The sequence below is a fragment of the Artemia franciscana genome, chromosome 3 (genome assembly GCF_032884065.1).
Source record: "Artemia franciscana chromosome 3, ASM3288406v1, whole genome shotgun sequence".
Classification (NCBI taxonomy): Eukaryota; Metazoa; Arthropoda; class Branchiopoda; order Anostraca; family Artemiidae; genus Artemia; species Artemia franciscana.
In genome coordinates, this window is record NC_088865.1 from 46,384,223 (window position 1) to 46,409,953 (window position 25,731).

Sequence of the window (25,731 nt, forward strand, 5' to 3'; positions counted from 1 at the left end):
ATAAATCCAAAGTTTTCTGAGATTTCCAGGAAAGAATATCATTACATATTGAGCAGTCAATCTCGCTTTGTTTAAGACTCATTTACTAATCTGTAGACGTAACTCTTATCTTTATTTTAGACACAATTTTCTATTATTTTGGTTGGTTTTGGGTTTCATTTATTTATTCATTGCAATTTCTGATAGTTCAAATTTTAATTGTTATATGATTTTATTTATGCCTGTCATAGATTTTAATAAGGCTCATTACTTTTCTGTAAGCAACTTCTTTCTTGAAAAGCATTTTATTAAATGAAGTCAAGAAATATTTGTTACAATAGCATCCAAATGTAATTTACCTTCTTCATAAAAAACTTATCATTTGACTTGGTCACAAGAAATCTCAATTTTTTGAGGATTTACCATTAAGTTTTTAATATTTCTTATACAACTCACTGTTCTTTACGTAATTAATATTTTTTCTCCTTCCTCTCCTCTTTTGGTCGATTTTAAATATTGCACTTTAAGCGTATCGTCACTTTAAGCCCTTCAAATCACTTTCTTTTTTTTTTCAAAATCAACATGAACTGTGACAATAGTTCAGAGTATTCACATCAAAGGAACAAAAGTTATTTTTGGAATGTTTACATCACTATTTGCTTGAACTTTTTAGTTTTAAACGTTTCATTTTCTTAAGATTGTTATTATTGAAAAAAAAATTATTTTTTAGAGGTAGATCTAGTGCCATTAGCAACTACTTTCTTCGTGGGACTCGCCTATAACCTTGAACTTGCTATGATCGTAGGAGCAGCAGTTCATATTCTAATTATGTCCTTCGGGAACGCCAGGCCAAAAGTATCAATCGATATTTCAGAGGTTTGTTTTTTCTTTATTTCCCTTTTTCTCCACATTCCACATGTCTATGGTGACTCAAAATAAGTTTATTACGTAGCGTACATTGTACAAGAAAGCGAAAAGACTGAAAAATTTGTCTAAGCTCATATTTTTGCCGCCGCTATAATTTTTTTTTTCCTTTTTTTTTTACGGATTTAGAATGAGAAGAACACATTTTTCATTACAAGATTAGTTTCCTAGCTATTGTCATGAACGATAAAAGCATATATAATGTATATTGATAAAACATAACTTCCAAATATAATGAGAAACAAAATAGGCAGACAAGACAAATTTGACCAGTCCACGGAACTTGTTTATGGTTAAAGTAAAGGCTTTAATAAAAGATAGTTTAAAAAAGAACCAATGGAATGATTGAATTACCAAAATGGTAATTCAAAGTGGCAGACATGAACTAGTTTTTTATCTCTTATTTTTTAGTTTTTGTCAAAAACTGTCAGGATGCGAAAATTCAAAATACAATAATGTAAAATCATTAATAGCTAGTATATTTTGTAGCCTTGGCTAGTTGCTGCTCTATCTGTTTTTCCTTTAGTTAATGTCCATTTACACATGTAGCCTTTCATGTAATCAGAAACTTTAAATATTCTCTTATATTACTGCTAATGGAAATCAACCTCTATTATGAAAAAACCTTAATGACTTTTCACCAAGATAGTCATGCTACGATACGTACATATATATATATATATATATATATATATATATATATATATATATATATATATATATATATATATATATATATATATATATATATATATATATATATATATATATATATATATATATATATATATATATACTTATAGCTAACACTTATAGCTAAAGGAACAAATAGACAGGATATCTTGTAGAAACATTGTATGTTTATTAGCGGGTTTTAATGCCAAGATCGGTAGAAATAGGGATAGATATCGTCCAAACCTAAGTAACTTTTTTTGTAAAAAATGAGAACAGGAGTGGTAACAGGCTGCTGCAATTTTGTAGGTATTCCAATGTAGTTATAATTAATTCAGTATTTGGTCATAAAGTGGCCCGTAAATTAGCTTGGTATTCACATTGTGGGAAAACAACTAATCTTACTGAATATGGTATTGTAAATCAATTACTGAAAGGATTTATTTAGGATACCAGAGTATATAAGAGTGCTGCTATTGATATTAAAAGTAAAGATCACCATCTAGTAGTTTCCAGGGTTAATAAAAACCAGAAATTTTGATCGCGTTGGTACACTCCAGGATGAGAATCTAAAGGAAACTCTACAGTTATAATAGTTCTTAAGCCGAACTGGCCAGACATGACAATAAACAACAAAGAGAGATAAAACTCTACAAAAAAACTTTAAACGAGACGACGGCCACTAGAGAGAAAGACTAAAACAACGCGGATATTTCGCCTGTATCCAAACAAGGCGTCCTCAGCACAAGATAAAAAGAAAACTAAACTAAAAACAAATAAAAACCACCACCAATAATAATAAATACAATTTTAGCTACTTATCCACGTAGGGAAAAGAAGCTATTCGAGTTACTTCAATGAGAATCAAAGAGCAACTGAGGAAAAATTATGAAAATTGAAACTTAGTTAACTATTCTGTTGCGAAATAATCCTCTTGTAAGCTAATATTGAAGCAACTCTTTTTGGTCTAGTAGGTAATCTTGTTCCCTGGTGATTGTGTAAAATTTTAATTACCTTATTGATTATTGGTTCATTTTTCAAAATAAAATCATAAATTGGGCCAATATTTAAATTCCCTGTGTCTCTATTTATTCAGAGATTAGCAAATATATGTATTTAATTTCTATAGCCTCCCTTGCCCACTGAGAAAAACCTCTATCATTAGAAATAGCTGCAGCCTCATCAAAATGTATAAAATGTTCGGGATGAAAGAATGCATGTTCAGCTAGAGCCGAAACAAAGGTTTCCGGAGGCTTTATTAATCGTAGGGTTTTTTTCTATTGAGTTGCGATGCTCAATAAATCTTTCAGTAAATTGTTGGTGAGTTCTACCAATATAAAACTTTCCACAGGAACAAGGAATTTTATACACCCCAATAACTAAATCTCCCCGGGTTGAATCCTTCCCAGAATTAATAAAACTACCTAATGGTCTCACTGATTGGAAACAAGTATCAATGTTATGTTTACCTAAAATTCGTTTAAGCATCTCCCCCAAAGTAGGTACATAAGGCAAAGAAATTAATATTTTCGGTAAGTTTAATTATGTGCACTGTGAAACCCCAATAACCCTATTGTTGTATTGAATGCGTCTATTTTTTATTATTTTATCAATGAATTTAATTGGGTAGCAATAACAAAATAAAACATCCCTCAAATACAACAATTCAGAATCTAAAAATTCCTGGGAACAAATTCTGAAAGCTCTATCCACCAGTGCAATCACAACCCCTCGTTTCACTGAAATAGGGTGGCACGAGTGAAAGTTCAAATACCTATCACTGTGTGTAGGCTTTCTATATACTGAAAAAAGTAAATGGAACTCACTTTTAATCAATAAGATATCAAGAAAATGTAGTTTGTCATTTTCTTCAAACTCCACTGTAAGTTTTACATTTTTGTCAAAATTATTTAAATGTTTATGGAAAAGGTCTAAAGACTCTAAACCGTGTTTCCAAATGCAAACCACATCATCCATGAATCTGCCCCAGAAACAAGGGGAGAGCCTAAAACTGTGTATAGCGGAGGTTTCAATAGATCCCATGAATAGATTTGCCAACAAAGGGGAGAGAGATGCCCCCATAGCCAAACCAAACACCTGTTCGTAAAATTCACCTCTAAAACCAAAATAAAGAGAATGTTCATTTGTAAGGATAACCAACTTCATAATGACTACAATCTCCAAACTACATCAAACTACAGAGAATTGAATTCTCCTCCAATATGAAAGTTTGTAACTTATTAGTAAGATCAGTGGAATGTTTATATATGATTTTTGAGTTCCTAAGATCACTAGGGCAGATAAATGCAAAACTATTGTAACTATGGACACTGATGATTATGATCGTAAAATAAATACAATCATTTCGGATACCACTATTTACAAGAAATTGGATTTCGATCCTACGGATAAATATGTAAAGTCGAAAAGAAAAGAATTGGAGTCACTGAAAACTAATTTACACATTACCCCACAATTTTATAATAAATCTTATCCAAGAGGTTGTTCCGCACCAAAGATCTATGGTCTACCCAAAATTCATAAGACGGGAATCCTCCTCCGTCCCATTGTATCAACTTTTTCATCACCAGTGGCACAATTAGGAAAGTGGTTGTCGGTGGCATTGCGTCCACTCTTAGGAACACAAAAATCATATATAAAAAATTCCACTGATCTTACTAATAAGTTAAAAAATTTCACATTGGAGGAGAATTCGATTCTCTGTAGTTTTTAAGTGGTGTCCATGTATTCAAATTGTAACGTGAAAAAGTGCGAACATATATTAAGGATTAAATAACAAAAGCACTTTGATTTGATACAAGATGTGACCATGGCTAGTTTGGAGATTGAAGTCATTAAAAACTTTCACATTGGAGGAGAATTCAATTCTCTGTAGTTTGATGTGGTGTCCATGTATTCAAATTGTAACGTGAACTAGAGAGTTTAAAATTTGACAAATTAGAAGATGGATGGAATAACTTTAAAAAAATAGCTTTTGAAGTCACCGATGGAGATATGGGGAAGAAAGTTAGAATCGCAGGTAGGAATATAAGTGAAAATGCCTTATGTCTAACAAAAGGATAAAGGGCTTTTACAGAAATTATTTGAATGATATATCATATTAAAATAAGAGGAATATACAGGGGGTGGAGCAAGTATTAAAATATGAGTCAAACCGATGAGAAGAAGAGACCATGGACAAAATTAAGGACTGGAAAATCCAGATAGACCGCATAATAATAGAATATTGTCCTCATACGTTAATAAACTGAAAGGGATAGTCAATCTGGACTTGTCCCTGCCAAAGGTAAGAAATGGCTGCAATTAATGTTAAGGAAAGAGTAAAACAGAGATTGACGGAACATTTTTATAATGGACTAAACCATGAAAGAGTTACAGGAAAAGATATAGAGGAAAACGAAAATGTTGATGACACTTTGCATATGAAGGAAAATTTAATTTGTGAGGAAGAATTAGTGACAGTGCTAAAGGGATTAAAAAATAAGAAGAAGTTTTTAACTATGGTTGTTATGAAGCAAGAGATAAGTTATGGAAGATTAAGAATAGGATTTTTAAGAAAGGGAAAGTATTAAGCAATTTTAGGAAAACATCAAATTAAAACCCTGTTATAAGAAAGGTGATAAGAGTAAGATTTGCATTTAAAGAGCCACTTCTAGCAGCTTGGATTCTGTAGGAAAATAATTTTTTAGTATAATGGTACTTCTTAGAGTTAGAGATGGTATAGATAAAGTTTTAAAAGAAGAACAGTATGATCTAAGGAAGAGAAGAGTGTGCTTCAACCAACTATTCCCTTTTAGGTTAATAACTGAAAAATGCCTTAGTCATGAAACCCGTTTAGTCCTTATTTTTGTAGATTATTAGCAGGCGTTTGATTTAGCTGATAAATAGTTTTAGCGAAGATTTTATCTTTGTATGGTATATCAGATAAGAAAATTAAATTGATTAGTACTATGTACAAGAATAACATTGGTGCGATTAAGGTAAGAAATGAGATTAGTAGCCTTTTCCGTATTTTAATCAGGAGTCAAGTATGGTTGTTCCCTATACCTATTTGTAGGAACTGTTTTGATGGACTTTGTCCTAAGGATAACAGCAAAAATAATCAGAGAACATCGCATCAGTTGGGGAAGTAAATCTATTCTAGAATTAGATTTTGCTGATGATTTAATCGTCTTAGATGAAAATTTTTAGGAAAAATTAATAAACTTCTAGAGATCCGGCATGTTTAGGGTGGAAAAATAGCTCTGATATTTAATCACAAGAAGAATAAGACACTAAGAAAAGGAATAAGTGAAGGTGAAGAGGTAATGTTGGATAACGAGAAGATCGATCAAGTGAACAGCTTCACTTGCCGAAGTACTATTATCACTAAGAGCAGTGGGTGCAGTGAGGATATTAAAAGTAAAATAGCCAACGCCCAAGGTATTTTTTTTCCACATTTGAAACAAGTTTGGAATTTTAGTAAGATAATTCTCCAAACCAAAATTAATACATTGGACGCTACAGTAATTACAGTGGCAAAGAATTGTTCTGAAGTGTGGGCGCTCTGAAAAATGGAGAAAAAATTGCTTTATTTATTCCAGAGAAAGGGCCAAATGATTCTTTTGGGTATCCGTCTGATTAACAGATCTCAAAAAGTAGTCTAAAAAAACGTGTGATTCAATTCTTATTTCTGATTGGTGCGTGAGGGCTCTTAATGAATAATTGAAAGTAAATGAAGAAGGTTTTAAGGAGGATATTTTGAACAGATTGGGACAGAAGAGAAGTGTGCGTTGTTGTGTTGGCAGCAGGTGGCTTGGTGACTTGTGACTTGTTAGTGACTTGTTAGTCGTAGTAATAGTAGTGCTAGCTAGTATTACTGCTTTAATTTTGAAAAACCATGCAGACAAAAAAAACAACTAAATTTAAATCAAATACTAACGTTTCTATGATTAGTGATATTTGATACTTATAGCGAGCAGAAATCAGCTGAAACAAGCTATGAAACCTTAGACCAACAGAAATTACTATGAATAAGGACGAAAAATAAAATAAATCTAATGACTTCGAACAATGAAACCAAACTTACAACTAAAATAAAATATAAAAAATAAAGGTAGTCTTGCTAATACCAAACCTCCCACAGAGCCTGAATATCGTTTCCACTTTATTAAAAATAAGGCGAATCTATGTTTTTTGTTGTTGTTTTGTTTTTTTCTTAATTCAGAAATTGGATTCTTCCTAAGCTTCAAAGGATTTTTTGAACATCAGTATATTTTTAATAGTCTAATTAGTAATTTCAGCTTAACATACATGTATTACCATTAACTTTTTTCCTTTCAAAGGTATAAAGAATCAATTGGCTAAAATAAGATTTCAATTTAAACAGTTTATTTGGTTACAATAAAGCGGAAATGACACTCTAGCCTTGTGGAGACTTTGAGGCGCTGCACCATCAACATTATTCGCGATAAAATTTCTTGAAATCTAGCGTTGTAACCTTTACTTCTGCTGTTTTAAAAGACCTTTATCTTCTTCTATATATTTTTTTTTCAATCTATTTCCTTTCAAATTACAAAAATCAACTGAAATAAAATTTTCAATTTAAGTATTTGATTTAGTTTTTAATAAAGATTCAATCTAGCTAAAGCCTTTTACGTGATTTTCGGAGTTGTATGTCACTGAACTTGTTATTTCTAAAAAAAAATTTTTTGGTGCAAATAGTCTTCTTCGTTCTTTAAAAAAATTGCTATGTTTTACATTTCATTTCTTCATTCATTACATTTTTTTTTCTTATTTTGGTTTCGAAACTATATACTAACTATTACCCAGTTTCTAATTATATAAACTAATTCCTCCTTATATTGAGTTTTAAATTTAATCTTTAATTTTCGTTAAAAAAAAACTAACTGGTAAATTTCGTTGAGTATTAAGGCTTTCCAAAGTGAAGTTGAGTCTCTCCTCGACTGTCAATCTGCTGACCAGAAAATAAAGAAATGGCAGTCTAAGGTAAGTCAGTCGATTAAGTGTGATTGTAGTGATCAAGTCATGTCTTGTGCAAAGGAGTTTACTGACAGAAAAAAACAAACAGAAAATATTTATGTTTGTTAAACCAAAATTGTGCTTTGCGGCATCAATTCTCACCACCACCATTACTAACAACTAACCACAGCACCAAGCCACCTGAGGCCAACAGAGATAGGCATTGTCCTCCTCCATCCCAATCTATTCAAAGCCTCCCTCCTTACACCCTCCCAGGAGGTGTCCATCTCCCTTAAATCTTTCCTTGCGACTTCCTCTCACCCAAACAGAGGACGATCTGTTTTCTGTTTAGCCCTAAAGAGTTTGCCAAAAAGGACAACCTTTGACTAAGTGTCATTATTTATCTGCAGTAAATACCCTAGCCGTCTCAACCTTTCTCTAATTTTAGCCCTAGAAAGCAGGATTGATCCCTACTTCTCAGTACTATTGAAATACGGTCAGTCAGTTGGGTAACCAAAGTAATCTGTGAGCAATTTCTCTGGAAAACATATAGCAAATCTTCCTAGGAATTTTGGAGCACCAATGCTTTAAAACCATATTTGACCACTATAATCACTATAGCTTTTTCACTGCAAACCATGGTTTGCAGACTTATATTCCTATTCTTCCAAGTTTTTTTTTACCGTGAAAAAGAGCCCTGAGCCTAGGCCATTCTACTTTCAATATCTTCATGAAACCCAACGTTTATATTAATAATGCTACCAAGGTAAGGGAAGCTCTTCAAATGATCGATCTTTTTGTTATGCAACGTCCCCTTTCATCTTTACTTATTCCCGCATTATTAACTTAATTTTTTGGAAAACATTTTCAAACATATTCTAAGAACCTGAACTCGCAACATCTCTAAGGGTTAATTAATTATTCCCCCGTTTTCATCTAGAATACTTAAATTATCAGCATAATCTAATTAAAGGAATTTCTTACTTCCCCATTAGATTCCCTGGTCTCCCATTGCCTTTCTTCTGCTTTTTAAGACAAAGTTCAATCAAATGATCCTTATAAATTCGGAAGTTATCCTGCTTAGCACGTGATTTAATGTGAAACCTGCTACTAACCTCACTTGCTACCTTAATTGCTGCAGTGTTAGTTCTGTAAATAGCAGTATTAACTTTAATGTATTTGTCTGGTATACAATGCAGCCACCTGACCTTTGCTAAAGCTCTTCTATCAGCTGAAACAAATGCCTTCTCATATTACGTAAGACTGAGGACTAAATGCCTAAAAAAAAGTTGTTTGAAAAACCTTCGTTCGGCTCAAGAACCTCGTTCCTGGGAAGTTGTTTTAGTTAGCGAGGATAGTAAAATATTCCTTGCAGGCATGATAGTTCAAGCTTGATCTAAGTAAGCTGCTGAAGTAAACGGCCAACATAAACTGCTTACATAGTTGGTATCAAAGACTCGTGGAAAGTTTTAAACGGTCTGTTTTGGGAATTATTTTTTTTATCTACTCTTGATTATTTGTGTCAGTTACAAATACTTTTAAACGTTCATTATTAAGCCAGTAACAGTGAATAGTAACAAGAATTACTATCAACAGCATATTTAAGTAAGATTCTGGTTTACTTAGTTACAAGAGCAACAAAATGTTTTAACATAATGATTTTTAGTTTTTTAATTACACCATACCAAAAGCAAAGCATATGAAGGACATAGGCAAATAATTATTGTGAATACCTTATTTCTTAGTGATCAGACTTTCAAGAAACACAGTAACAGAAAATTTCTAAATAAAATAGATAAAGCAACATTTGATGATAACCGTAAGAATGTAAAAATTCTAGGAAGGGTTGAACATGAAATACAAATTTCCCTGGTGTACCAGTTTACGTGAGCCACGCATCGACTGCATTTTAAAATAGAAATTCTAAATTATTTCTGAGACAACACTGGCCAGTCCTGACAAAACAAAAAATCACAAAGAAAGAAGAACAAAGACAGTTAAAAGCCAGTGAAAAATTGAAAGTTATGCTATTAATTCCGCCATGGCTCAACATTTCTACGATAGTCCACACCAGTTCATCTTATTTGACAGCACCTCAATTATTGGCCCTGTTAAAGGTCTCATACAAGTTTTCAGGAAAGTAGTTGAGATAAAAAAGCACATACACGAAAAGGTAGCTCTCAATAGAGACACAAGAGAAACTTGTGAAAGTCCCATTTATGACAAAATTAATTATTCTGATTGTTCTCACATAATTCCACAAATTTGTGTTGCACAATAAAATACGATATCTCACAATAATCTACCTGGAAAGCGATTAGCCTTTAAAAGTGTTGTAAGTAAGATGAAATTGTGAAATGAAATTTAGACTTGTGGTTTTTATTCAGTTACCCTTTCACCGTTACTGAAAAAGGGTCATCATATTTTAGTTTTATGTTTTATTTTAAGGTTTTTTTTTTATATATATATATAAGTTTATTCTGCACTGAGGACGGTCAAGTGGAGGTCTTGACCGAAATATTTGCATAATTTTCAATTTTTTTTACTGGCTGCTAATTGCCCTTGTTCTTCTTTTCTTTGCGATTTTTCTGTCTATTCATAGATATTCTAAGGACTTCTTTAAACCGGATTTACGGGTTATCTCCCCTTAATCAGAAATATTTTTAGCAGTAATTTAATATTTTCATTTTATTACCTACATCCAAGATTCTTTTACTTTAACTGTATCACGGTACGATTTCAGAATATTACTCTTGTTTCTTCTTTTCTATTTAGAAACCCGATGCACGCACATTGGTGGTAAGGCCCAGGGAAAATCTAGTTTTCCCTTCGTCTGATTACTTTGTAAGCTTAGTGACGAAAAAGGCGAAAAACGCAGGAACAATTAATACAGTGATTTTGGATCTGAGCCTTGTGAGTCGACTAGATTATGCTGGGGCAAAGGTATGTAAGATAAAACTGGACAGATTATATTCTCATAATTTCTTCTCTCACTATTCAGCTCCTAAAATATTTTTAATTAACAATTAAGGAATTCATGTTTAGTGTTTAGGGTGTATGTCTTACTATATAGGCCTATATATCGTAATAAAATGATGAAAAATGTTATTATATTCAATCACTAAAGTTCTACTTGTTGCCTGATTATTTGGAGTTGTTGATCATAACTTAATTAGCCGAAAATTTCATAGCCCAATCAAAATATTAAACAAAAAAGTGAGACACAAATTATAATCAAAAACAAAAATTTCAAAGTGATTATTTCTCTAATCGGGTTTCTGTGCTGAATTTTTAGCTAATTGTGGCCATTGCTAGTAATCTTCGAATATGTTCAAATATGTCATGCCACTTTTCACTTTTGTCATTAAATGAAAATAAAATTTATTGACTGAATTAATTTGATTAATCACTACCAAATAGTACTGGAATAAGATAAAAATGTTTGTTGGCAAATACTTATGAAACGTATTGTTGGTCTAATAGGAAGAATTACAGTGTAGAGACCTAGAAAAATGTAGAACACATTTAGTTTTAATATATTAAAATTTCGATTGCAACTAAGATTCAACATTTCGTATGAATCCAGCTTAACATTATTGTCAAGTAGACAGATACTTCTTTTTTAAGCTACTTTACATAAGTCATGGCTAATTTAGGGTAATTTCGTCAAAACCATTTTTAAACTAAGCAAGTTTTAATATCATAGGCCAAAGGCTAGTTTAATTGGCTAGCCTAACAATTAAAAAAATGTGTAATTGTGCTAAAACGGGCTAGTTTCTGAAATATTTATTTAAATTTCCACTTAGTATCTTTTATCATACTTGGCTGCTTTTTCTTTCTCTGAATGCAAAGTAAAATAAAATCAGAAAATGAGTTCTAACATATATTTTGATTCTGTTCTTTTTTTTTGTCTCATATTTATCCTAGATGGCACAATAGCCTTTTGTTTCAGGATAAAAAGTTGTTCAGGAGACGTTAAGTGAGTTTTATTATTCTATCAGTTTCTGATACCCTTTGCCGTTGTAGAATATAAAACTTAATTTGACATTTTTTTTTTGTAAACAATTTAGGTACTAAGCAGCATGTCTACATAATAATAATCCGTCGTTAAGTCTTAGAATCAGAGTTTACACCGTTTATTGGTTAAATCCATTTAGAACCCTTTTATGAGATTCTACTTTTTAGTTCAAATACATATAATATGGAGTAATATCTTTCTAAATTAAGATTGCTTCTCCAGCCTTGAAGCCTTTTTTAAACATTGCCCAAATTAACCCTTCCAGTTTTGCGCAATCCAGAATTACTTGGCACAGAAATTTTCCAGTCTTGCACTTGTTTTTCATAGAGGAGGGGAAAGAAACTATATGTGAAAATTATGCTATTTATAGAAATTATAGGAGAGAAAATAAAAAACACTAGATTGTTGCTTGCTTTAAGGCTAATCGCTCTTCGAACAATTTAATTAAATCCTGCTACCCTGCGAGAATAATTTCAAACGATAGTATTTATTTATATTCTTATAAACCAATAGAAATAAACGATTATTGTATTATTTCTGTCAGCTCTGTTTTCAAAATAATCGTCAGTTGAAATGTTTCCAAGATGGCAGATACTTTAAAAAAAAAAATTACCATACTTTTTACAATGCTAAAGTTTTCATAGTGAAAAATAGACGACGAAACTCTCCCTTAAAAAAAAAAAAAAATTTCCTATATTTGACCAATGAAGTATGGCTAGGTTGTCCTAAACAAAATATTAAACTTTAAGATGATGAAATATAAATGACAGACTTATGCTATTTTACCATCATCATTATCGTTTACGGATAGTTAAATGAAGGAAAAAGCAAAACAATATTAAAATTAAAATGGTAAAAACTGAAATATTAGCTTGGAAACCTTATTATCTTGTTTTATTTGAATTCTTGACAAAAAAAGTGCCGTAAAAATCCTTAAATCCTAATTAGTACTTGTGTTTCCAAGCCAAATGATTTAGCAAGCCAAAATGTTCTTTTGGAGCTACTAATCTGAAATCCCAAAGGTTTACTCCAAGAATGATATGATATATGACATTATACTTTATAAGCGTGTATTTACCCTCTATTCTACTAATTTTTTCAGTCTTAAAATAGCAAGGACAAGGAAAGTGAAGTTTATTTTTTACAGTGGTTAAATGGAAACTTACACTACCCTTTACATCTCAAAAATAGGAAAATTTGCAATTTTATTAAGACCTTAATATATATTTATTCGGTTTTTGGTGTTGCAGGCGTAAAATTTAATAGCAGAAAAATGTTGAGCGAGAGGACGGAATCAGTAAAATATGAACTAAAACATAAAGTAAAGAATATATCAAGTACGTGTAGCTTTTCTTTGAAAGTATTGGTGCCTCTGAGAATCGACATGTTGTTAATTTGTGTTACGTATAAAGACTGTTGTTAAATTCAACTGATCAGATTTCCCCATTTAGCAACGTCAAAACTCAAACGTCTCAACGTCTTCGTCAATTTCTTTCCGTTCAACGTCTCAACGCAAACGAAAATATCGCACTACTCTAATAACTTCATAGTTTGAAACAGTCGAAAGAAAAGTATAAAATTCTGGTTTTCATTCATGAAAACCATTTAAGAGACGGTTTCTAAAAAATATTTTTTATTTCCTTGTTACTTTAAAATTACTTCTTCTATTTACAGATGCTGAAAAGTTTATCAGATGAATTTAACAAGAGTGACATCGCAGTTACGGCAACAAATATGTCAAAAGAAGTTAGGAAAACACTTACAGGAATTCATCCGAAAAATTTGAAAATTATAAGTTAGCTTTAAATGCTGCTAAAGGGCTTTGTTAACAGACATTTTACTATACATCTTCAATAGTGGAATATAATTTGAGATTTTAGTAAGAGAAGCGCCAACTTGAAAGCTGTGTAAAAATTTTGTTTAAGCTCCATCGCACAGCGAAGTATTCTTTGTCCCGGTGAAAAAATGAATAGGGTTTATTTGCAATCTGAAGTGAAAGAATAAGTATTTGTAAACAATAATTAAAAATCAGTTAAAATGGTGTACTAGTGCTTAGAATTGTGTGGAATAGTGTTTGCTGCCATAAGTAAATGGCAGTTATTTACTTTAAGTAATTTGTACTGTATTTCCTGGAGAAGCTATATGTAAGACACAAATGTCAAATTAATCAATGCTAAGTGAAGCTCCTGAATTCCCAAATTATGATACTGTTTTGTTATCAATGATTTTCAGTAATTATCACTCCATAAATAAATTTACAGAAAAACTATCATAGATTTTCTTTATGGTTTTTTTTTGTCTATCTGATAGATGTGTATACTACAGCCAAAATGATAAGTTTGATAGACTTACTGTCCATGTAGATTATTATAAATCACTCAACTATAAATCGGCATAAGCCATTTTAATCATAGCTTCTTTGGAGCTGCCTTATGGAGGGGTATTTTAAGGGAATCCATTTTAGAAAAAAGATTCCCGGAAAATATTTTTCAAGGAAAAGTAAAAAGCCATAATAACTAAGACAAAGACTTTAACTAAGACCTAAGAAGACCCGAAATCAATGTCAATGGATAAGTGAAAATCAAAACAAACAGAAATTACAATAAATACTAACATAAAGACAGCAGATATCAGTATAGATGATTAAATAAATCCTCCAATGAGTAAAAATTAAAACGAATACTCAAATCAAACTTAAAACAATCCAAAATTACCACAGGCAGGATTTTACTACTTCCCTCCTTCTTACCGTAAGCCTTTTAAAGTCAATTTCATTTTGTTGAAAACTATATGTATTTGGAGCAGTCTATTCGAATTATATTAAAACATTGAACAAGATAATGAAATAAAATCATAATAACAATTGAGGTGACTTGAAAGAAATAATGAAAAAAGATTGGATGTTTAATACAATCACGCTAATCCCTTGCGATCTTAGCATCTGTCGATTCGAGATGAGATTTTATTTCACTTTTTCAATTCCATCACTATAATTGGTAGCACAACAACACTGTTTATGTAAAGAGCGATGTGGGAAGAGCGTATATTTTCTTTCTTTATATAGACCAGGGCAAAGGAGTTGTAGTAGGAGCTTTGAAAGAGGCTCATTCTATTGGGAATTAAAAGGAATAGTGCCCTTTTTAATAGTCAAAAGTAATTGGGGCCACCCCCCTTCCGTTCACACTCATTAATTTACCCAGACACATCCAATCAAATTTTTGAGGTGGCTAGTTTGTTCAGCGTAAATTAAAGGTTTGGAATTTATGTCTTTGCGGATGATAGAACCCCCCCCCACCCCCAGACAAGTATTGTAAGTTATGCCAGGGGAGCATATAAGACTCTTATAAAAAGGGTGGTTATATAAACTTCGGAGGGGGCTCATTGGATTGGTAATCAGAAGTTCTAGTGCCCTTTTCAAGCAAAGTGATCGAAGAGCAGCAAGCCCCCCCCCCCCCAATAAGTCTTATCTTCTCAAAATGCATCTGATAAAAATTTTGAGATGGCCATTTGTTAAAAAAATAAACCAGAGATCACATAACAAGACCTTCAGTGTTGACACAACTCCCATAGCCAGTGGGCAAGATTGTTAGTTAAAGATAATTCTAGATCCATTTGAAGATTCAAAATGATGGAGGACAACTAGCCCCCCTCCCTGACATCCTCTTTTCCCTTAAAGCATCTGATCGGAAGTTTGAGATAGCCATTTGGTTCGCAGTAGTTCAAAAAAATAACAATGTCTCCAAGGTGGACACAGAACCCAGGGATAAGAGATGTAAATTATGCCCAGCGGCGTAAAAGATTTTATAGAAAGAATGGACGCATAAACTTCGGATCAAATGGGGCGTATTTGATTGGAAATTGGAAGTTGTAGTTTCCTTTGAAAGAGTCAAAAATGAATGAGTCTATCCCTCCCCAAAAAACATCCAATCAAAGTATTAATAGAGTTATTTTATCAGCAATGACGTAATTTTACAACTTAGAGTTCCCCACTTGACTAGTGGACCCTGAGCTCACAAAAGTCACACAAGATTACGTAACAAACACCTGCATCTTGAGGAAAACATTTGTATAAGTAAACAAACAATTCCTATCAAACAGTTCGTGGTAACGAACTGTAGTAAGGAGCGACCCGGCTCAATAGTAACCAAAACTCTAAAGAATGGAAGTTTGATACCAATAGCTACATCAAAAGAATCGCATTTTAATCCTGGTTTTAAATATATAAGTTTCATCAAGTTTAGTCTTACCCATCAAAAGTTACGAGCCTGAGAAAATTTGCGTTATTTTAGAAAATAGGGGGAAACACCCCCTAAAAGTCATAGAATCTTAACGAAAATCACATCATCAGATTCAGCATATCAGAGAACCCTACTGTAGAAGTTTCGAGCTCCTATCTACAAAAATGTGGAATTTTGCATTTTTTGCCAGAAGGCAGATCACGGATGCGTGTTTATTTGTTTTTTTTTTTTTTTTTTCCAGGGGTGATCGTATCGACCCAGTTGTCCTAGAATGTTGCAAGAGGGCTCATTCTAACGGAAATGAAAAGTTCTAGTGCCCTTTTTAAGTGACCAAAAAAATTGGAGGGCACCTAGGCCCCCTCCCACGCTAATTATTTTCTCAAACTCAACGGATCAAAATTCTGAGATAGCCATTTTATTCAACGTAGTCGAAAAACCTTATAACTATGTCTTTGTGGACGACTTACTCCCCCACAGTCCCCGTGGGAGGGGCAACAAGTTACAAACTTTGACCTGTGCTTACATATAGTAATGGTTATTGGGAAGTATACAGGCGTTTTTAGGAGGATTTTTTTGGTTGGGGGAGGGGTTGAGAAGAGGAGGATATGCTGGAGGAATTTTTCATCGAGAATTTGTCATGGGAGAAGAAAATTTCCATGAAGGGAGAGCAGGATTTACTAGCATTATTTTAAAAAAAAACAATTAAAAAATAAATGTGAAAAAGCTTTTTCAGCTGGAAGTAAGGAACAGCAATAAAACTTAAAACAAACAGAAATTATTACCCATATGAGGGGCTCACCTCCTTCTAATACCTTGCTCTTTACGCTAAAGTATTTTTAGTAATTTCAACTATTTATTCTACGGCTTTTGTGATTCAGGGGTCATTCTTAATGAACTGGGATAAAATTTAAGCGTTAGTGTAAAGAGCGAGGTACTGACGATGGGGCGAATTCCCTCACATATGTAATAAAAACATGAGAATACAAAAGTTCTTTACGTTAGCTAATTTATAAGTTACGTAAATCTTTTACCAATAAAAAGATTCGTAAAAAATTAAAAGTTCTAGTTGCCTTTTTAATTAACCAATTAATCGGAGGGCAACTAGGCTTCGTCCCCCGCTCTTTTTTTCTCAAAATCATTCGATCAAAATTATGAGAAAGCCATTTAGCCAAAAAAAAAAAAAAAATATGCAAATTTCGTTTTGATTATTCCTCTGCGGAGAGCCAAAATCAAAACATGCATTGATTCAAAAACGTTCAGAAATTAAATTAAAAAACAAGTTTTTTTAACTGAAAGTAAGGAGCGACATTAAAACTTAAAACGCACAGACATTACTTCGTATATGAAAGAGGCTGCTTCCTCATCAACGCCCCGCTCTTTACGCTAAAGTTTTTTACTGTTTTAAAAAGAAGAATTGAGAGAAAGAGTCAAACTTTAGCGTAAAGAACGGGGCGCTGATGAGGAAGCAGCCTCTTTCATATACGAAGTAATGTCTGTGCGTTTTAAGTTTTAATGTCGCTCCTTACTTTCAGTTAAAAAAACTTGTTTTTTAATCTAATTACATAAGAAATAGGTGTAAAGTAGTATTGCGCAAGACCGAAGTGCGCGTAATGATGTCTTGAGGGATGAGAGAGAGAGAGAGATAGGTTTATTTAAAACAACATCGTAACTAACAGCTAATTTGCGTTGCTTCACTATGCTAAATAACAAACTAACACAAAAAAAGGTACAAGCGAATTTGCGTGGCCGTTCGTGCGTAGAAGTAGCTCTACTGTGAACAGTGCTGACATCCAAAAAAAGGGATGGTAGCAGCATCTGGTGGCTTCGTCAGAAGATTAAAAATCACCAAGTTCGAAAAAGTAGATGGCGCCACCGTATACAGGGGTGAAGAAAGGTCAAATAAAGTATCTTTCCTGTACTTAATTTGCATATTGATTGCACAGAAAACTGTCAGGATAGTCACTGCTTTAACTGGTGACGCCATTGACGAACCAGCACACATATATTGGGTACTATTGAGCTAAACGTGGTAGATGGGCTCTGCAGCTCTGCTAGCGCTGCATTGGATTGATAAATCCAATAGTATACCCCACATCTGTCGGTTTAAAACTGGAAACTCCTTAATACTCGTTTCTCCCCTTTGATTTTGAATGATTAAAAAAAGGTATTATAGTAAGGTCACAACAAGTTCTGATAGTGCCTCCGACAATAAAAAAGCTATTTTACACTTCAATAATATGAATGTAAACATTTTACTTTCACTTTTTCCTTCTAACACTAGTGTTTCTGTTGTACTATAATTCAATAGTATGAACTATAAATAATCACCTCAAAAGGAAAAAGAGAAAATAAGTATTTGACATTACATGAAAAAATTGGCAGGGGATTTTATTCGAAGAAAAAAATATAGGAACCAATTCCAATAATTATCAAAGGACACTAAAATATGAGTTTTTTTTGTCTCATTTCTAAAATCAACACAATTTTTCAAACTTTTGCCCGGCGAATGATACTAATTATAATTGAAGTTTGAATAGAGTTCAAAAAAATAAAGTGAAAGATTTAAAGTCTAATCCCTAAATTCTGAAAATAAAACGGAGCTCCATGAAATAAAATAAACGATCTCAATTTCTCAAAGTGAGGGGGGGGGGTTTAACATTAAGCAAAACAAATTCTATTTGAGAACTCTTAATGGATGGCCAAAATATTCAAGAAAATTTAGTTTTTTAGCGAGGTTTTGGTAGCCAATAGGCTCACAAGGCATTTTCATTCTAATTTAATATGCTAGAAATGCAATAATCTTTGTCTGGAAATCTATTTTAAAAATTTCAAGATTGCATAGTTCCAGGATTTCATAAATACAACCTGTTAATATCCTCCTCCCACTCGCACAACTTATGAATGAATAAAAATTGCATGAAAAGAAGAACACAATGGTACAAAGTGATTTTTGAGGGAGGGGATATAATAAAAGAATTCATATTAAAATATCAACAGACAACAAAAAATAAATTTTTCCCTTTGCCTAAGTATGTCCAATTTCTCTTCTTTTCTTAAGTGTGGGAGTCTAATTATATTGATTTTTGAAGAGCTAAAAATTTAGTATAAAATTCTGAAAAAAATTATTAGGTATAGTTATTATTTAAAAATAGACTTTGGAAAGCTTTTACCGAGTCATGGGGAACAGGCAAGCATCACTAATATATAAAATATAAAAGAAATGTAAAAGTTCATGGAAGTAAATGAAAGTTGTTGAAGTGGGTGTAAAATACCTTTAATCTCGGCGAATGCAAAAAAAGAAACAGAATCCAGCATTGCGAGGAAAAACCATTTAAAATGGGTTTTTAAATGGTTTGTAACCGTTTGTAGCCTGAAGTCAGGTTTGTAACCTGACTCCAATATATGATACAAAATTTTTTCCTCAAAATATTAGAACCTTGTTTCTATTAGTGTTCAGACCGAGACAAGATTTCCCTAGAGCAAATAAATAGTATCATACATCACGAAATAAAATTCTTACACAGGGGATATGCGTTTCAGGCGTTTTGGTGCATCTCTTTGGACAGAGGTGTATCAATTGTGAAAGTCAATAAATCTGGAGAATATAAAATATCATATGAACTAATGCTAAATTTTCAAAATAAATTAACTCTGTCTCTTCTAATTCTACACTTTTGATAACCTGCGTACATTACTGTCTTTCAATTTAGAACATTATTCCACAGAACATTCCCCGAAATCTTATCTTAATCTCTTTAACCTCTTAAAACAAACCCGGGATCAAATAATCTTTGCATTTCCCAGTAAAATATCCTATATGTAATCATCGAGTATATTGCATAATTTATAACCGTTTTGCCGAGGTATATTCTGTTCATTTCATCCTAGGAGGCATAGGTCAGTGAACCTTCCAACTATTCTAAAAAAAATACTGTGTAAGAATTCCAGTTAGTGTTGATAAGGGATACAAAAAGGGTGTGGGGACTGTTTGTCAACTAATCACTTTTCAAAATCCCCCTAAACATGCTTTAAGATTTTCAACTTAATACCCTAAGCTTCTCCTGAGATATTGCTGATATACCTTAGTATGTAAGCTATCAGTTTATTTTATTTTGTTTAACATTCCACTCAACATTTTCTTAAGGCTTCACCTTAATATTCCTATTTTCTTAGAATCTCTGAATGAAACATGCCACCATCTTTTCCCGAATTACAAAAGCAACCCTGTAGCTAATTGTAGAAAAAGCCAAGACAGAGGGTCCGAGTGAGTGAGAGGCAAATATGGCATAATCCATTTTTAGGATTGTATAAAAATGATGTCATTTCATTCCTTGATTGAAAAGTCTATCTATCATCTCTCCATGCGTCATTCTTTTGGCCTTTAAACCATTTGAACAAAATTGGAATCAGTAAATTTCAATAGAGAAGTGAAAAAGCCATATATGGGGAAGAAGGCTGGCCTCTGATCACTTTTCAAAGTCCTTCTCAACATGCCCTGGAAGTTTGAATTTAGAAACCTCAACCGTTCCTTAAATATTAGACATACACTCTTTTGATGACCTATTTTTTATTTCCAGTCAAATGGGCCACCTCCTGACTACTACCCCTTCCATATCAAGTTGATATGAAAGAAAAATAATAAATAATGTATACATAATGCATTGACGCTTTATGGCCCTTAACTCTGACATTGGAATGCCGTCTCTGATATCATACGGATGCCAGGCCTTCATATACAGCAAAGAGACTTGGTATCAGGTAGAAATATGGGGTTTTTATAGGAGATTTTAACTCCCAGGTCGGTGGAAATAGGGATAGATGGTATATTAGCCTAGATGAATTTGTTGTAGGAAAACAATATAGTAATGGCTACAGACTATTGCAATTTTGTAGGTATAACATTCTAGTTGTAACCAATACAGTGTTTGGTCATAAAATGCCCAAAAATAAATGGCTCATAAATTGGTCTGTTGGTAGACTGGTAGATGTTAGTAGACTCCAGGATGAGCATTTGAGAGAAAAAACAAGGAACTGCTGAATACTAAACTTCAGAGTTTAAAATTTGACAATGTGAAAGATGGATGGAATGATTTTGGAAAAACAATATGTGAAGTTTTTGATGATGTTTTAGGGAAGTAAGTTGAGACTGCAGCTAGGAATCATAGGCAAAGCATTAGCGCTATGCTGTGCCTTGTATGCCTGGGGGTAAGTGAAGTTTATATAGAACGGATGATCGTATAAACTTTGGCGGGAGATTATTTGACTGCTGATCAGAAGTTTTAGTATCCTTTTTGAGAAGTTTTAGTATCCTTTTTGAGAGTGATGGGAGGATTGATAACCACCCACACCTTGTATTTTCCCGAAAAGCATCTGTTAGAAAATCTTGAGATGGTCATTTGTTGTCATAAAAACTTCAGAAAAGGCTCACTTGATTGGAAATTGAAAGGGCTAGTGCCCTTTTTAATAGTCGAAAGTGACTGGAGGGCAACTAGCCCCTTCCCTCGCCCTTTATATTTCCAAACACATCCACTCAAAATTTTAAGATAGTCATTCTGATCCACAAAAGTGAAAAGTCTGGAAATTATGTCTTTGAGGATGACATCCTCCCTCCCCCCCCCAGAGGCCTTGGGGCAAAGGTTGTAAGTTATTCCTTCGGGCTTATAAGGTATATATAGAAATATCATCGTATAAACTTTGGAGAGGGCTAATGGGATTGGTAATTAGATGTTCTAGTGCCACTTTAAAGATTCAGAGTGATCAGAGGGTGGTTCCCCCCCCTCAAACCTCATATTTTCCCGAAATGCATCTGATAGAAATTTTTAGATCTGCCGTTTGTTGTCGTAGAAACTTCGAAAAGAGATAGTTCAATTGAAAATTGAAAGTTATAGTGCCCCTATTAATCGTCAAAGGTGATTGGAGGGAAAACAACCCCTCCTCCCAATCCCACCGTTTCTCCAAACATATCCAAGGAAAATTTTGAGATAGTCATTTTTTCAACGTATTTGAAAAATCCAGAAATCGTATCTTTGAGGATGAAAAACACCCCCCTGAGCCCTCAGGGCAAGGGTTGTAAGTTATACCCTGGTGGCATATGAGGTATATATAGTAGGTGTGAACGGATAAACTTCCGAAGAGGGCTCATTGGATTGGTAATCAGAAGCTCTAGTACCCTTTATTTCAGAATGATCGCAAGATAGATACCCCACCCCCCAAGCCTACACACAAACACATCGCATTTTCCCGAAATGTATGTGACAGAAATTTGGAGATGGTCATGTGTTGTCGTAGAAACTTCGAAAAGAGCTCATTCGATTGGAAATTGAAAAGGATAGTGCCCTTTTTAATAATGGAAAGTGAAACCTGGCTGCATCTCATTCTCCTCCCTCCCTCCCCCACGCACATCATCTGAAGGTCAAATTCTACTCGTATAAAGCTACAAAATGCAAATACCTAATGTTGATGCATTTTGTTAAGTTTTTTTTCGTAAACCCCCTCGAACAAAACACCCGAAACAATCATCCGAAATGGCGGGTGTTGTTTTCTTTCAGCCTACTCCCCCCATCCCTTCACTCAAACGTTCAATTTTACTTATGAAACAAAAATGGCTACAAAACGCATTCAAAATTTTTTTTTTCGTTCTTTAAAATTTTCTTTTAGTTCACCAATTAAGAAAACAAAAACTAAACTGTTTATAATATATATTGTTTTTAATGAAATACAGTTTAGATCTTGTAAAACGAAAGAGAAGCTAAAGAAAGCACATTTTTTGAAAAAATTGATTCGATCTAGGACGTAATTTTTTTTTTCGTTGTGGTTAATGCAATAAAAAATTAAAACTTAAATTAATTTACAGCTACTCTTTAATTAAAAATATAATAATTAAAAATTAAAATTACAATTGCAATTTCGCCACTCTACTTATTTTTCAATGCTATAATAATAAAAGACAAATAACATAGAATATATATTGCTTTCAATAATGCACGTATAACACTCGCGCTATGATTGAAGTGCAAGGGGGAAAATTTCCCACTTAATTTTTGTTCGTTTTTAATTTGACTAGAATATCAATTTTGTTCTGAATACATTCTAAGCTCATTGTTAGTTTTATTTTTTAATTAAGTCTAATATCCGTTTGTTTTAACTGTTTAATCTCTTGTACTGTTTGAAGTGTCTTAGCTCTTATAATAAAAAGAAAAAAACAAAATTGGGGCAAAAGACAAACAACTTCCTTGTTAAATTATTTAGTAATTTCTGTTCGTTTTGAGTTTGACTTGAATATTCGTTTTATTTTTTTTAACTTATAAGTTCATTAACAGTTTCATTTTTATTACGTTGTTTTTTTTAACTTTTAGCTGATTATTCATTATAATGTCAATCATTTTTTACTCTGCTGAAGACATATTTTCGCTCTTTACATTTGTTAAGAAAACTAGTTTTTTCTTATAAATTTAATACTGGTGAAAAGCTTCATGTTTAATAGAGTGGAGAAGGGCTTGTACAAGAATTATCTGAGTGATAGATCATTTGAAAACAAAAAGAACACGAAGAAAACAAAAAGGAACGCAAAGAAAGTGGAGAAAGCATTAAAATATAAACTAAAGAGGTGTGAAGTAGAGGCCATGGATAAAATTGACAAGAATTTGGGAGATACAGCTAGACAGAATAATAGTGAAATATTGTAATGGTATGTTAATAAATTGAGAGGGAGTAGTCAATCCGGACTAGTCTCAGTCAATGTGAGGGAAGATTTATTTTGTGAGGAAGAATTAGTTACAGTACTAAAAGGATTAAACATGATAAGGCTCCAGTGAAGATAGTGTGGTAAATGAAATCCTTAAATATGGTGGCTCTGAGGTTAGAAATAATTTACTGAAGATTAAGAATGTGATGCTTGAACAAGGGAAATACCTAGTGATTTTAAGAAAACCGTATGAAAGCACTGTATAAAAAAATGTAATAGGAGTGAGTGTAGTAAATATCAAGGCATTAGTTTTGTCTCTGTAGGTAGCAGATTACTCAGCAAAATGATGCTTCTTAGACTAAGAGATGCTGTATATAAAGTTTTAAGAGAAGAACAGTGCGGTTTTAGAAAAGATAGATGATGTGTGGACCAACATTTCACTCTTAGGTTAATAATTGAGAAGTGCCTGAGTTATCAAACACATTTGGTCTTTAGTTTGATTAAATAAAAAAAAACTAGTTTTTTAAACTGAAAGTAAGGAGCGATATTAAAACTTAAAACGGACAGAAATTACTCCGTATATGAAATGGGTTGTCCCCTCTGCAATCCCTTGCTCTTTACGCTAAAGTTTTTAATTGTTTTAAAAAGTAGAATTGCGACAAAGAATCAAACTTTAGCGTAAAGAGCAAGGGATTGCAGAGGGGACAACCCATTTCATATACGGAGTAATTTCTGTCCGTTTTAAGTTTTAATATCGCTCCTTACTTTCAGTTTAAAAAACTAGTTTTTTTTATTTAATTTCTGAACGTTTTTGAATTAATGCATTTTTGATTTTGGCTCTCCGCACATTAATTAGTAAAATGAAATCTGCATATTAATTTTTTTTGGCTAAACGGCTTTCTCTTAGTTTTGATCAGACGATTTTGAGAAATAAGGGGTGGGGAAGGAGGCCTAGTTGCCCTCAAATTTTTCGGTTACTTAAAAAGGCAACTAGAACTTTTAATTTTTAACGAAAGTTTTTATAAGTGAAAAATATACGTAACTTAAGAATTAACTTGCGTAACAAACTTTTATGCTCTTATATTTTTTATTATGTATATGAGGGGGTTTGTCCCCTCGTTAATACCTCGCCTTTTACACTAAATCTTAAGTTTTGTCCCAATTCTTTAAGAATGACCCTTGAATCAGAAAGGCCGTGGAATAAGTAGTTGAAATTACTAAAAACACTTAGCATAAAGAGCAAGATATTTATCTCCTCGTAAATACCTCGCTCTTTATGCTAAAGTATTTTTAGAACCCCTCATATGCGTAATAATCTCTGTTAGTTTTAAGTTTTAATGCTACTCTTTACTTTCAGTTGAAAAAATTTTTCGTGTGTATATTTTCATTGTTTTTTTTTATAGTAATGCTAGAAAATCCCGCGCCCTTTTCATTGAATTTCTCTTCCCCCATGACATGTTCCTCCAAGAGAAAATCCTCCCACATAGCCTCCTCCCCTCGACCCCACCCCAAACCAAAAAAATCCCCCTGAAAACATCTGTACACTTCCCAATAACCATTACTGTATGTAAACACTGGACAAAGTTTGTAACTTGCAGCCCCTCCCCCACGGACTGTGGGGGAGTGAGTCATTCCAAAGACATAGTTAATATGATTTTTGACTATGTGGAACAAAATGGCTATCTCAAAATTTGGATCCGTTGACTTTGGGAAAAAAATAAGTGTGGGAGGGGGCCTAGGTGCCCTCCAATTTTTTGGTCACTTAAAAAGGGCACTAGAACTTTTCATTTCCGTTAGAATGAGCCCTCTTGCGAGATTCTAGGACCACTTGGTCGATACGATGACCCCTGGGAAAAAAAACAAAAAAAAAACAAAAAAACAAATAAACACGCACCCGTGATCTGTCTTCTGGCAAAAAATACGAAATTCCACATTTTTGTAGATAGGAGCTTGAAATTTTCGCTATAGGGTTCTCTTATACGCTGAACACGATGGTGTGATTTTCGTTAAGATTCTATGACTTTTAGGGGGTGTTTCCTATTTTCCCTATTTTCCAAAATAAGGCAAATTTTCTCTGGCTCGTAACTTTTGATGACAAAGATTAAATTTGATGAAACTTATATATTTAAAATCAGCATAAAAATCCAATTCTTTTGATGTATCTTTTAGCATCAAAATTCCGTTTTTTAGAGTTTCGTTTACTATTGAGCCGGGTCGCTCCTTACTACAGTTCG

At 33.0% G+C, this 25,731-nt stretch overlaps 1 protein-coding gene and 1 long non-coding RNA gene across 6 annotated transcripts in view; one reads left to right on the top strand and one right to left on the bottom strand.

The window, feature by feature from the left end:
* The window catches only part of LOC136025327 (sodium-independent sulfate anion transporter-like), a 57,989-nt gene extending 44,145 nt beyond the window's left edge, over positions 1–13,844 (top strand). Inside the window, exons 8-11 of one of the 2 annotated variants that reach the window (XM_065701239.1) lie at positions 710–855; positions 7,510–7,584; positions 10,333–10,500; positions 13,250–13,844. In XM_065701239.1, the coding sequence (XP_065557311.1) occupies positions 710–855; positions 7,510–7,584; positions 10,333–10,500; positions 13,250–13,375 (515 nt within the window). In that variant the 3' untranslated portion in view covers positions 13,376–13,844. The remainder of the gene's footprint in view (positions 1–709; positions 856–7,509; positions 7,585–10,332; positions 10,501–13,249) is intronic. The other variant, XM_065701241.1, reaches the window with a different exon arrangement.
* The window catches only part of LOC136025328 (uncharacterized), a 116,268-nt gene that overhangs the window by 69,327 nt on the left and 21,210 nt on the right, over positions 1–25,731 (bottom strand). The gene's annotated exons all lie outside the window — the stretch shown is intronic.